The sequence below is a fragment of the Callorhinus ursinus genome, unplaced genomic scaffold, assembly GCF_003265705.2.
Source record: "Callorhinus ursinus isolate GAN/ISIS: 27379988/994484 unplaced genomic scaffold, GSC_fseal_2.0 scaffold96, whole genome shotgun sequence".
Lineage (NCBI taxonomy): Eukaryota > Metazoa > Chordata > Mammalia > Carnivora > Otariidae > Callorhinus > Callorhinus ursinus.
In genome coordinates this window covers 2,003,507-2,016,157 of record NW_027397158.1, presented here as the reverse complement: position 1 = coordinate 2,016,157, position 12,651 = coordinate 2,003,507, and the positions used below count along the sequence as shown (strand labels likewise).

Genomic DNA, 12,651 nt, shown 5'->3' with positions numbered 1-12,651 from the left:
GGACCAGGGTCTGGTGCCTCCTGAGAGCTGCGGGACCTGGGGCGAATCCCTGTGTGCAGGGGGCAGACGGTGACTACAAGTACAGGAACTCAGGGACTCAGGAAAGAGGGGGGAGCCAAGGACAGAGGACGCAGCACGCCTATAGCCCACGAATGTGCTCATGGCACTAGTAGCCTGCGTTGCCACGTGCACAGGGGGCTGTCCTGGGTGTAACGTGGGGTCACGCAAGCTCAGCACCCCCACTTCACGGGCTCAGGCACAGAGAGACTGCAGTTGTCCCAGGACCACCCAGGGGACGAACAGCTCTGGGGAACCTGGTGACATTGCCTTGTGTGCTCCATCTGCCTGTCTCCTGACCAGGCAGCATGTGGAGCACACGCTCAGGTCCCCTGTCCCCCGTGGGCCATGTGGCAGGCAGCCCCCATACTGAGATGTGTTTCCACAATGCTCTCATCCCAAGGGGCCCTGGGACCCCCAAGTCAAGGAGGTCACCTGGGGCTGATGTGAGGACCCCATCTCTTGGAGCCTTTGGCCTGCAGGGCCGGAAATCCTCAGGCCTGGAGGACCCATGCTGCTCTCTGCCAGCACAGCTGCTCAGTTACTTGTCCCTCCTGCCTGAGGCCTGGTTTCCTGTTACACATCTCACACACGGCTGAACTGGCCCCACCAACATCCGAGTCCACAGCCTTGCAGCTCAGCTCTAGGGCCCTGCTGGCCGTGGGGTCTGTCTTCTCTCTGGGTAGCCTCTGGGCCATAATCCACCCCCATCTAATGATCTAATGAACTGGGTGGGGGTGGGCAGCAGGGAGGGCTGCCACGTGGCCTGTCACCGCAGAGCAGGAATGGTGAGCTCCCTGCAAAGTGCAGGTATGCACCCCGGCACCAGGAATCCAAGGCCTAGAGTCTCACGCAGGCCCTTTGAAGCCTCTGGCCCGTCTCCAGGCAGGGTCGGCACAGCCTGCACATTTCTAGAGGCGAGGGGGCAGCAGTTTCATTTGGCTGGGCCTGTTTGGTCCAGGTGAGGTCTGGCCCGTCCCACCTCCAAGACTCTGGGGGGTCAGGGGTCTGTCAGGGCAGCCTCGCTCTAGACAGGTGTGACTTGAAGACCAATGGGAATGCAGGTTTCCCAGGCTCTCCCCACGCCTGGCTATGCGCATAGCCATGCCCCTGCCCTGAGGTGCGCTGGAGGCTCATGAGGTGCTGCAGTGTGGACACTGGCCAGGGTGCAGAACCTTTCCAGGCTGCTTCTCTCCCCTCTCCAGCAGGCCCCAGGACTTGGCTATTTTCAAAGTCCCTTGCATATCAAATACACTATTATTTGTTTAGATTTATTGTTTTCTTTTTTTGAGTGTAGTTGACACACGATGTCACATTAATTTCAAGTGCACAACGTAAATAATGCTGCAATAAACATGGGGTACATATATCTTTTCAACTTAGTGTTTTCATTTTCTTTGAGTAAATACCCAGTAGTGGAATTACTGGATTATTTCTCACAGAACTAAAACAATTACTAAAATTTGTATGGAACCACAGAAGACTCTGAACAGCCAAAACTGTTCTTTCTTAAGAAAGAACAAAGCCGGAGGCATCACAATCCCAAATTTCAACATTGCTACAAAACTATAGTCATGGGACACCTGGGTGGCTCAATCAGTTAAGTGTCTGCCTTCAGCTCAGGTCATGATCCCAGAGTCCTGGGATCGAGTCCTGCATTGGGCTCCCTGTTCGGTGGGGAGCCTGCTTCTCCTTCTCCCTCTGCCGCTCTCCCCCTGCTTGTGTTCGCTCTCTCGCAAATAAATAAATAAGATTAAAAAAAAAAGCTGTAGTCATCAAAACAGTACAGTACTGGCACCAAAACAGACATGTGGATCAATGGAACTGAATAGAGCCCAGAAATAAACCCTTGCTTATTTGACCAACTAATCTTGGACAAAACAGGAAAGAATATGCAATGGGGAAAAGAGAGTCTCTTCAGCAAATGGTGCTGGGAGAACTGGACAGCTACATGCAAAAGAATGACACTGGGCCACCTTCTCATCTTCTCACACCATACACAAAAACAAATTCAAAATGGATGAAAGAACTAAATGTGAGGCAGGAAACCATAAAACTCCTAGTAGAAGGACAAGCAGTGATTTCTCCAACATTGGACATAGCCACTTCTTTCTAGATGTGTCTCCTGAAGCAAGAGAAATAAAAGCAAAAATAAACTACCGGGACTTCATCAAAATAAAAAGCATTTGCACAGTGGAAGAAACTGTCAACAAAATGAAAAGGGCAGCCTACTGAATGAGAGAAGATATTTACAAATGACATATCTGATAAAGGGTTAGTATACAAAATATATAAAGAACTTATACAACTCAACACCAAAAAAACCCCAAATCATCTGATTAAAAAATGCACAGAGGATCTGAACAGACATCTCTCCAAAGAAGACATCCGGATGGCCAACAGACACGTGGAAACATGCTCAACATCACTGATCGTCAGGGAAATGCAAATCAAAACCATGATGAGATACCACCTCACACCTGTCAGGATGGCTAGAATCAACAACACAAGAAACAACAGGTGCTGGCAAGGATGTGAACAAGGAACCCTTGTGTGCTGTTGATGGGACTGCAAACTGGTGCCATTTATTTACATCTAACAGACATTTATTGAGCACCTACTGTGTGGCAGCCACTGCTTGAAGTTGTCCCTCTAGTTCACAGTCATCCTCAGGTCAGGGGACTGCCTGGACTTCCCTGCCACCACCCCTCCTCAAGGGATAATTGTATTGGACTGCAGGGCACTTGCCACTCCCAGGGAATCACATCCCTCCCCAAAATTACACAAGTGATAAAAGCCATCAGAGCCATACCTATAAGTAGCTCATTTTCTGACTCGTCAGGGGTAATGATGATTCACACAACACAATGGGCACCTGTAGATCTCACAGCGCAGCTGACCTCCCATGCTGACCTGAGCTGGATGCAGGAGGTGAAGACAAGGCCTCAAGGTGCTTGTGGGCAAGCTGCTCATTCCCCCTGAGGCTGTGCCCTGAGAGGGAGCAAAGGCAGAGCGTGTGGAGGGTTCAGTTGCCTTTGCCCTTGGTTGAGGCCTCGCTTCTGTGACTGCTCCTCAGTGTCCGTCTTCAGCTTCTTGAGAAACAAGGGGCCTTTTTATCTGAGCACCTCTCCTCAGCACTTTCTCATTCTGGCTCCAGGCAGAATTCACAGCAGTAAGATTTCTAAAATCACTTATGTTGCTTTTTAAAAAATGTGACTTGTTTTGGAAGCACGCTTAGCCCAGCTGTTTGGTGTTTGTGCAGGAGCTCAGAGGCCTGCCCCCACCCTGGCGGTATCCAGAGTCCTGATAAAGGCCAAGGCTGGAGTGGGGCAAATGCCGTCCCTGCCCAGGAGACACCGAGGGCCGGGAGAGGAGACGGTCCCTTCAGAGGCACTGACTGCAGTCCTTCAACAGTGTGAGACATGGACACAATCTTACTGTCCAGTTGCTTCCCAAGCCCCACACCCACATGGTTGGTCACAAGGTCTGGAAAGGGCTCCCTCTTGTTAGCCTCCTCACATCCAAGAACCAGTAGCTTTGGATCCCAAGGATTCCCAAACAGTTAGTTAGCAGAATATTCTCCAAAGATCCCATTACAGCCATGGGGTGGTGGCCATCCCCCAGATACCTTCCCCTTTGTAGAAAGGTGCTTCCCCAACTGCAGGGGTTTGAGTGGTCCTAGGGGGTGGGACCAAGGGTGGGTGCACCAACTGGAGGCCTTCTCAGGGACACAACTGCCAGGAGGGAGGGCACCGGGACAGGAACAGCCAGCACCGTCAGAAACCTGTTTCTACCTGGCCAAAGAAGCCCGTGGCAGAGGAACCCAGGAGGTGGCCTCGTCCAGGGTCCCGGAGCCCAAGGCAGCTGTCCTCTGCTCGCCCATCCTTACAGCCTGCCCACAAATCCCTGCTCCCTCTCAAGGGCGCTGGTGCAAAAGCTCCCTCCTGTCCTCACTGGAGAGTCCTCTCCAGGCTTCCAGAGGTCTTCCTCACCCTCAGCCAGTTCTCCAAGGAGCCAGCAGCCATTCCAGCCCAGCTGTGCCTCACTTTCTCACGTCCCACAACTTGGCTGGCAGCTGGGCCTGGGGTCAGCTGTGGCGTAACTTACACAGCATTTCTAAATGTGGCAGAGATGGGCACACATGTCCCTGCGATCAAGGCAATTAGGTATAAGAAGCGAGAATAAGTGTGTTTTTGTCACGATCAATAAAAAATGATCAAGAGTTTTGCCAAAGGAGTCAGCACAGGCACAAAAGTAAGCGGAAGCTGCTGTGTGTGCCCTAATGTACTCGCCACTCCTTCACAGCGCTGGCCAAGGCGCAGCGAGACGAGCGAGGGGAAGGATGCAAATTCTGTCTCTGGGCCTCACAGTCCCAAGAAGCTGCAGATTCTGTGAAGGCAAAGGGTGGTCTACAGCTCAAATGTTTAACCAGGTCTCACCGCGTGCAGCACACACGGGATTACCATTTACAGAGCCGCCTGGAATTCCAAGGCCCACACAGAGCCCTGTGGGGTCCTCACGCCAGCTCCTCACCGGGGCCCGCTGTGCCATCGAATTCCTGCGCGTCACTGTCCTTCCTTCACCTCAGCCACTCCCTCCTGCTGAAGAGCAGAGATCTAAGAACCAGGGGGCACCTCAGGGACTGAGGGCCTTGTCTGCTGACGAGGAATGGAGGCCCAAGAAGCAAGGGGTTTGGGGAGGGCCCACAGCTCCTCGGTGACACATGACACATGGGTCGCCGCGGGGTCACTGCAGGGCTGAGCCAAGGCCGGCCCCGACACAGTGCAGCACAAGCCTCGAGGGACTCTGCTGTAAACCTCAACGGACGAGGACTGTAGGGTAACCACCAAAGAATTCACCCCAATACCTGGTGATCCCCACAGACACCTGGGGCCTGTTCTGGGGAACCCACTTAGGACACAGCAAAAACGTGAATTAAAAAACTAAACCTGAGAAAGTCGTTCTCAGAACGCAGACAGTATGCAGCTCACCTGTGGGGAAGCCCGCCCCTCTGAGTCTCTGACACAGTGGCAGCCCTGAGTCCCAGCCCCAGGGCCGAGCCTCAGAGGAAGGGGATTCCAACACCACAGAGCACGTCTGTCCCATCTTGGCAGGACGGTAGGCTGTGACCCTGCTCTCGCTACGGGCCACGGGAGCTTGCCACATTAGTCCTCCCAGGGCAGGAGCACTGTCCAAATGACAGACTGGGAATCCGCACACCACTCACAGGAACACAGCAGAGGTGAGGTCTCCTCCAGTTTCAGACTTCATCTGTCTTCAGGCCATCAGGGTGATGCTGTTCAGCGGGTTCTCCCGGGGGAGGTCGGCATGTGCCCTGCTTAACTCTAAAATATGGGGACTGCGGCAGTCCTGTGGCCTGGGCGTTTCCTGGTCGAAGAAACACTCTTCGCTTTGAGATCGACATGAAATAGGAATCTTAATTTTTACAGCCATTATCTATTGCTGAGCTGGGCCAAGGAGAAAGACAAAAACACCTTTTCTCCCTTCCATGTTACATTCCCTTTGAAACGGCACAACATACACATTTCTCAAGAGGAGGGCACCTCTGTCAGGGTCATTGTCTAGCTGTCCTGAGTCCTCAAGCCTCAGGTCTGGGGACAGCAGCTGCTCTGGGGCTTACGCAGGTGACGACAGGCCCGACTGTGGTGGGGGAAACGTGCCATGCACACCTGCCCACTAGAGTAAGGTCTTAACAGAGTGCCACGAGGAGGGCCCCCTATAAGCCCAGCACTGCTTAGTGATCTAACACGAACACCACTTCGCAGGCTGTGAGCCTCGTAATTACTCAACACTGAGTTCAGGAAAAAAGCAGTGTATTTGTAAGCTGACAAACGTGTTTCACTGACTATGTCAACACACATGCACCCACACGTATGCACAGAGGCTTTTAGGCATTGTAATATTTGCTCGAAAATCCAAGAATTAAAATTACCCTGCAAATGATGGCATCGCTTTTTAATTGAAGGACAAAAGCTGGTCACATTCAGAGATAAGCGGGCCTCATGCAGAGAGTTAAAACCACCCTTCTCTTTCCTGGTTAACCATCTCCTAATTTCAAGTAACATCCACGAGTTCTTTAGGACCATCTGAAATTGTCCTCTGAGGAGCTCCGCCACACCACCTCGTAACACACATGACCACACGCACCGCTGGACGGCGTCTCACTGGATATCATCATCATCAAAGAGATCTTCAAAATCTACGTAAATGAACAAAACCACATGTTAATGGGGGCACACAAGGTAAACAACTGAGAAAATAACTTCAAAATATGAATTACACATTCAAAATAGAGAAAAAGCATTAAACAATCTAAATAAAGGACTTTTCCCACGACAGACTCAATTTTATCCAGCAGAGGTCATATCGTCCAAGGGGACAGAGTGGTGTAGAAGGCATCTTTAATCTTCTGTTTAGGTGACAATCTTAAGAAAATGCATGGAGGTGGAGGCGAGGTGGAGGTGAGGCAGCCAGAAGGCTGGCGGGCACAAGACCCCATGCAAGTACGAGAATGCAGAGGGCAGGTGGGAGGAAGGTGCTAGAAGAACTGGGCCATGCAAAAATGGCTGTCTTTAAGGGAGTCCAAACGGCGGTCATGCTTGAGAGACAGTCCGAGCCCTTCCCACTGGAAGAAGGGCCACACACCCACAGCATGCTATTTACTGGGATGGGTGGCAGTCAGGGTCACTGTGCCCTTCTATTTATTTGTCTATGGCTTTCCTAAACCGTCTACCATGGGCATGTCCTGCTCTCATGATGGGGAAAGGAAAACTGAGGGTCTACTCATAGTCCCATGAGTTCAAACTGTGCAGGATAAACAGTGAGCTGGAAGGAGGTGAGTGGATGGCCCCAGGGGCATCTCCACATGCTGTCACAGGCCGTCAGGGAGGGCGGTGTCCCAACCACCTCTGCTCAGCACTGACGTGGGTGGTCCCATAGCAGCGGGGCTGGGGCTGGCCTGTGGTCCTACAGCTCTGCACACTTTCTCCCCCAGCCCCCAGCCCCAGCTAACTTGTCACACCTCCCCAAGCCCTGAGGTATCACCCCCCCCACGAGACACTGCCCTCTGATGTGCTCCTAGAAACAAGGCCACCCACCTCTGCCAGGGCTCTTGCCATGGCTGTCCCTCCGTGCTGCCTTGTCTAACGCTCCCCTACTTTATCAAACACAGTGAGTGAAGAGAGTAAGCCTTCTTCAGACCCTGGTCTGAACCCCAGTGCCTAGGGGACCAGAGGTCAGAAGCTCTGCTCCGTGAGCAAGAAGGACTCAGGAGAAACTCTGTCCAAAGCACTCATGGCTTTCTCACAGCAAGTGGCTTTCTGAACCCGCAGGGCTGCCACAACCTGATGGGGCGGCACACGCCTCATGAACTCTGTCGGTGGGCAGACCAATGCAGCACGAAGCTCTTCTGTGTTTTTTCCCTTTCCAGCCCTGACCCAGAGGGAGGAAGCCCCCACACTGCTCATGTTGCTCACACTCCCTTGGCAGAGCAGCCCAGGTCCCTCCCAGATGCCCTTTTGGCAGAATTAGAAGGCTATTTTCAGAAACCACATGAACTCGAACACTAGAACACAGCCAATAGTCCGTAAATCCAGAGGATGCATGGGACCTTGAAGGAGATCATCACATGTGGGAGCGGGTTGGGTGGTGTTAGATATCACCCTGCCCTGCCGGGTGAGGGCCCCCAAGGTCACCCCACGTGAATGAGGGCTTTCACATGGTGGCTCTGGAGACCTTAGAGAAAGGCTGTCCCCATCCTCAAGTTTGGTGGCAGCCCAGATGTCGCCTCAGTGGAGTGGCCAGCCTCCCTGGGAAGAAGGCACCTAATTAAGCAGCCTGGCTTCTCTTTTTAGGCAACAACTTGCTGAAAAGATGCCAGATAAGAGAACATGGACTCGGCTCCAGGGGGTATTTGGTACATCAAACCCGGTAGTGTGGCCTCGTAGCATCCCAGCTGCCACCAACTAGCGACAGTTCTTTGTAGTGGCAGGCACCTTGGACGAAAGAAGGATGACAGAGAGTCTCCTAACAAGACCTGTCTTGCATTCCCACTCATGATTTGAACCCTCAGTAAGAATATAATCCATAGGAACAAGGCCTCAGGAAATCAGAAGACAGCAAGAGAAGTAGCCCTGGAGCCTGTGGGAAGGTGTCGCACAACTTGGTTTTTCCCTGCTTACCATCCATGTTCTTGGGAAGCAGCACGAAAGCTCTTCAGTACGAGTCCTGCTTTCAGAGAAAAGGGCAGGGAAAGCTGGTTGTCACTGCGAAGGGAGCCAAGAGGCCAGAACCCAGCAGCACACAGGAAAGGAAGGAAAGCCAGGTGCCTCCTGACAGAAGAGAAAGCCCGGCGGGGTTCCTACACCCCTGTCTCGGGTCACGAGCAACAGACCAGCCTCTGCGACAGGTTCAGTGGGACAAAAGCACGGCTCCAGCTCAAGCTCAACTAGTGGAACGCAAGACCGGGAGCAATGTTACACTCTGCTGTCTCGTGAAACACGGGGCTGACTGCCAGCGTTAACAGCCCGTGCTGCTGTTTTGTACAAACCGCACGGCGTGCTGCGAATGGCACACATCTGGCTTTCCTGTTCTATGCCCCCAATCAGTCACGCCACAAAGTATTCCACCGTGTAACACACAAAAGGAACATTCAGACTAAAACCGGAGTCCCCAACCCCAGCATCCTTACCATTAAAAAAGTCTGCGTGAACTGCCTTCTCATTGGCTGCCAAGTCCATCAGGAGCCCCGTGCTGCCTCCTGCCTGGGAAGGGAAAGGTGACGTGGTGTCAGTGCTGTTCTCCGGGGGGACGGCGCCTTACAGGGCCCACTGTAAGCGCCTTACGGCCACTTACAGGGTCCTCCCACTCCTTGGCAGAGGAAGGCGAGGGATGGAAAGGTGCCCAGGCTGGAGTCACAATTTAGTTTCGGGCAAAGGAAGCAGGTGGGAGAGGCGGCGTCCCAAGGATTATTTTTAAGGTCTCCTTGGGTCTTACCTTCCTCGACTCCTCCTGCTTTTTAAACAGAATCCTGCTGTTGCCGTGAACACCACTTCTCTGTAAGCCTTGGGCGAGGTTCTAATTCCCTGTAAGACGCTGCTACAGAGGCCCCAAACGCGTGTAAAACTGTGCCAGTGACTTCTCTGCTCTGGAATGTCCCCTGCTGCTTCTGAGAATCACACCATTTTCCTTGGGAAACTGACCTACTGACCTGGGGCTCCGGTGAGGGTGTCGTCACAGCGCCTCCCACTGCCACAGCTAATGGTGGCAGTAAAACTACGCGACAACCAAAGCCGGGCAGTCTGACGCGGTCAAGACACAGGCACGGTCAGAGCAGAGTCCTCCGCCCACAGGTCCCTGCCGCTGCCCTGACCCCTGACCTCTCCTGGCTCTGGAGTAGCTGAGCGTCTCCCATGTTCCTTTCCGTGGCTGCCTCAGTAGCCCAAAGCTGAGCGAAAAGCCCAGGGTTCTGACTCCTCTCCGCTCTCCTCGAGCCGCCGCCCGTCCCCGTGCCCAGGGCGAGGCCATGCAGACGCGCCACTCGCCGCTATGTTCAGTCGGCCCTGCGTCCACCCGCGGGCGCTCCCCTCATCCAGAGCCTCCTCTCGCCCCCCGCGAGCGGTGTCCGCTCCCTCACCTCCAAGCCTGACCCCCAGACTCTCCAGTGACCGGCCAGGAAGCCTCTCGGCCCCCGCCGCGCTGCCGTCCAGTGCCTCCACGCCGCAGACGCTAACAGAGCACGGAGAAGCCGGGTTTGCCCGCTTCGGGGGTCGGGTGCCGACACCACCCGCCCCGGCACAGCCACGGGCCGCCTCTTGCAGCTGCTCTCTCCGCAGGCGCGGGCATCCGGCAGCCCGCCTGCAACCGCGGGACCTGCCCCTCCCTCCAGGACTCCGCTCCCCCCAGGCCTTCCTCCTCCAGCCTGTCCCCTCAGCAAACACCAGCACATGCCCCTCGGCGTCGCCCACCGCCAGGGGCCCTCCCTCCCAGGCCCGTGCTGGGCCACCCCGAGGCGGGAGGGTGCGTCCATCGGGCACCTCCAGCTTTCCGTGCACGCGCGGTGTTTGCAGGGCGCCTCTGCCCGTCACACGCCATCCCAGGGAGCAAGCCACGAGGTCTGCCCCCCAGGCTTTGGGAAAGAGAAAACGAAGCCCCGACACCCGCAGCGGCGCGGGTGCCAACGGCTCAGAGAACACCAGCAGCGGCCACGACGCAGTGACGAAAACCGCGAGACCCCCGGCCAACCCTGCACGACCGCCCGAGGCCGGGGTCACCGGGCAGAGCACGCCCCCGCCAGACACGGCCCCCAGCGCCCAGCTCCCTGGCTCCCTGGGCCGGCGAGCTTCCAGCCTCGCTCCGGCCGTGCCTCCCTCCGCGTAAGGCGTATTTCAGGACGCTGGCAGCGCGCGGTCCGCGGCAAGGCCCACCCTCCTCCCCTCGTCGCCGAGCACCGTCGCGCTCCCCGGCGGCGACGTCCCGGGCCCGAGGTGGGCTGTGGCCGTGAGGCGGGGAGCCCCAGGCCCGCGGCCGGCAGGGCGCCCCGGACTCGCCCGGCCGCCGCCTTCCCTCGCCCGCCGCGGGCCTCCTCACCTCGTCCAGGTCCACGTAGGGCCCGGCGCCCTCAGGGAACATCTCGTCCACTGCCGGCTTCATCTCGCCCGCGGCGTCTGCCGCCTCCCCGGCCCACTTCCGGCCCGCCGGACGCCTCTTCCGGTGCGCGCCCGGCCGTGGCGTGTCTAGACGCCGGAGGACCTCCGACTCTATGGTTCCCCTGGCGCTTGGGGTCCGGCGGGTCCCGGTCTCCCGCCAGCCCGTCAGCGCTCCGGGGAAGCTGCGCAGGGACTCGGGGGTGACCGGCGGCCACAGACAGTTCGGCCCGAAAGGCCTGGCAGGCAGAGGGGCCCAAGAGATGCCCGTTACGGAATGCGCGTGGGCAGAAAGCCTGGTGGTTGCCGCAGCGGCGGGGTGGGGGGCAGGCCATATAGGGGAGCGGGATAAGGAGGTACAGACTTCCAGCTGTAAAGTGAATGTCTCCGGAAAAAAAGATAATAAAATAAAACAGTCTGGAGGATGAAGAGTACAGCCCGCAGACTATGGCCGATGACAATGTAATAACTTTGTACCGGGACAGATGGTGTGCAATTGTCAAATCACTGTGTTGTACACCGGAAACTAATAGGATACTGTAGGTCAACTGTACTTTACAAAAAAGAATGTGAATGGTCCACGGAGTAAAAAGGCCACCCACAGAATGGGAGGAAATATTTGCAAATTACACACACATATACATATCTATAGATACACACTCACTAAAGGGTTAATATCCAGACTAGAGAGAGAACTCCTAAAACTCAACAACAACAAATCCCCATCCAAATGCAGTGACTTGAATACACCTTTCTCTGCAGGAGATATACAAATGGCCAAGAGACACATGAAAACATGCTCAACACCACTAAGCATTCGGGAAATGCAAATCAAAACCACCTTCACACCCCTTAGAACAGGTGCTATATAAAAACCCAGAGGGAGTGGAAGCAGGGTCTTCAAGAGATATTTGCACCTCCGTGCTCAGAGCACTGTTATCCCCAAGAGCTAAAAGTGTAGAAACACCCCGTGTTCGCGGACAGCTGAATGGATGAGCAAGATGTGTTCTATAGGTACATAAAAGGGAACACCATCCAGCCGCAAAAGGAGGGTAATTCTGACAGATGCTACAACATGGATGAAGCATGAGGACGTTATGCTGAGTGAAATGAGCTGTCACACACATCCTGTATGACCCCGCTGACACGAGTTCCCTACAGTGGTCAGATTCACAGAGACAGAGAGCAGAAGGGCGGGGCGCCAGGGGCTGGGGACCGATGGGGAGTCTGTGTTTCATGGGCACGGAGATCCAGTTGGGGGAAATGAGAAAGTTCTAGAGGTGACGGCTGCACAACAGTGTGAATGTGCTTGGTGCCACTTAGAAATAGTTACAGCAGTAAATTTTATGTTATATGTATTTTATCATAATTTTTTACAAGTATGTGAATGAGAGAAGGGGTTAGGAGGGAAGGAGAAGGAAGGAAGGGGGGAGGGAGGGAGAGCATGAGACCCTTGAGCTAGACTTGTGGAAGTAGGTAGGCTTGGAGGCTGGGTTGTGAGCGAAGTAGGGGGGGGGCAGGGCAGGGAGACAGGGAATGAGCCCAGATTGAGGGGGACAGTGACCCCTGTGGGCAGTGCAGGGCTCAGGGAGAGGGGAGGAAAGGCTGGGGGTGTGGGTGAGCCTCAGGTGTCACGGTGACATGAATCACCCTGAAGCACCCGAGCGAAAGTCAGACCAGGGAAGCCACTACTCTGGCCACCAACAGGCTTCTCTTCTGAGTGGTTTCAAATCACGGGAGCCCCATTCCCAGCCACCGTGGCAGGAATGAGGAGGCAGTGGCCATAGGTGGGGCTTGCTCCTGGTGAGGAGCTCAGTGGTGCAGCGTTGGTGGTGAGGGGCTGAGGGCATGAGGCAGGAAGTGGAGGGTCCCCCACGAGGTCTGCCTGCAGTGGGGGGGAGTCAGGAGGGGGTGCACAGAGGAGAACTGA

At 55.1% G+C, this 12,651-nt stretch overlaps 1 protein-coding gene across 1 annotated transcript; it reads right to left on the bottom strand.

Annotated features, from left to right (window-relative positions):
- Positions 1-5,874: 5,874 nt before the first annotated feature.
- Positions 5,875-10,777, bottom strand: COPS9 (COP9 signalosome subunit 9). The gene is made up of 3 exons (XM_025888714.2): positions 10,666-10,777; positions 8,768-8,840; positions 5,875-6,277 (listed from the first exon to the last, which is right to left on the bottom strand). Exons 1-3 carry the CDS (start codon positions 10,726-10,728, stop codon positions 6,240-6,242), a joined length of 174 nt encoding a protein of 57 aa, XP_025744499.1. The 5' UTR covers positions 10,729-10,777; the 3' UTR covers positions 5,875-6,239.
- Positions 10,778-12,651: the final 1,874 nt, after the last annotated feature.

Bases quoted from the DNA above. Each gene is read 5' to 3' on its own strand.
- COPS9 (XM_025888714.2), bottom strand. From the start codon at position 10,728: ATGAAGCCGGCAGTGGACGAGATGTTCCCTGAGGGCGCCGGGCCCTAC. The intron at 8,841-10,665 runs GTGAGGAGGCCC...TTCCCTTCCCAG, and splicing joins CCTACGTGGACCTGGACGAG to GCAGGAGGCAGCACGGGGCT. The intron at 6,278-8,767 runs GTAAGGATGCTG...TCATTTACGTAG, and splicing joins TCACGCAGACTTTTTTAATG to ATTTTGAAGATCTCTTTGAT.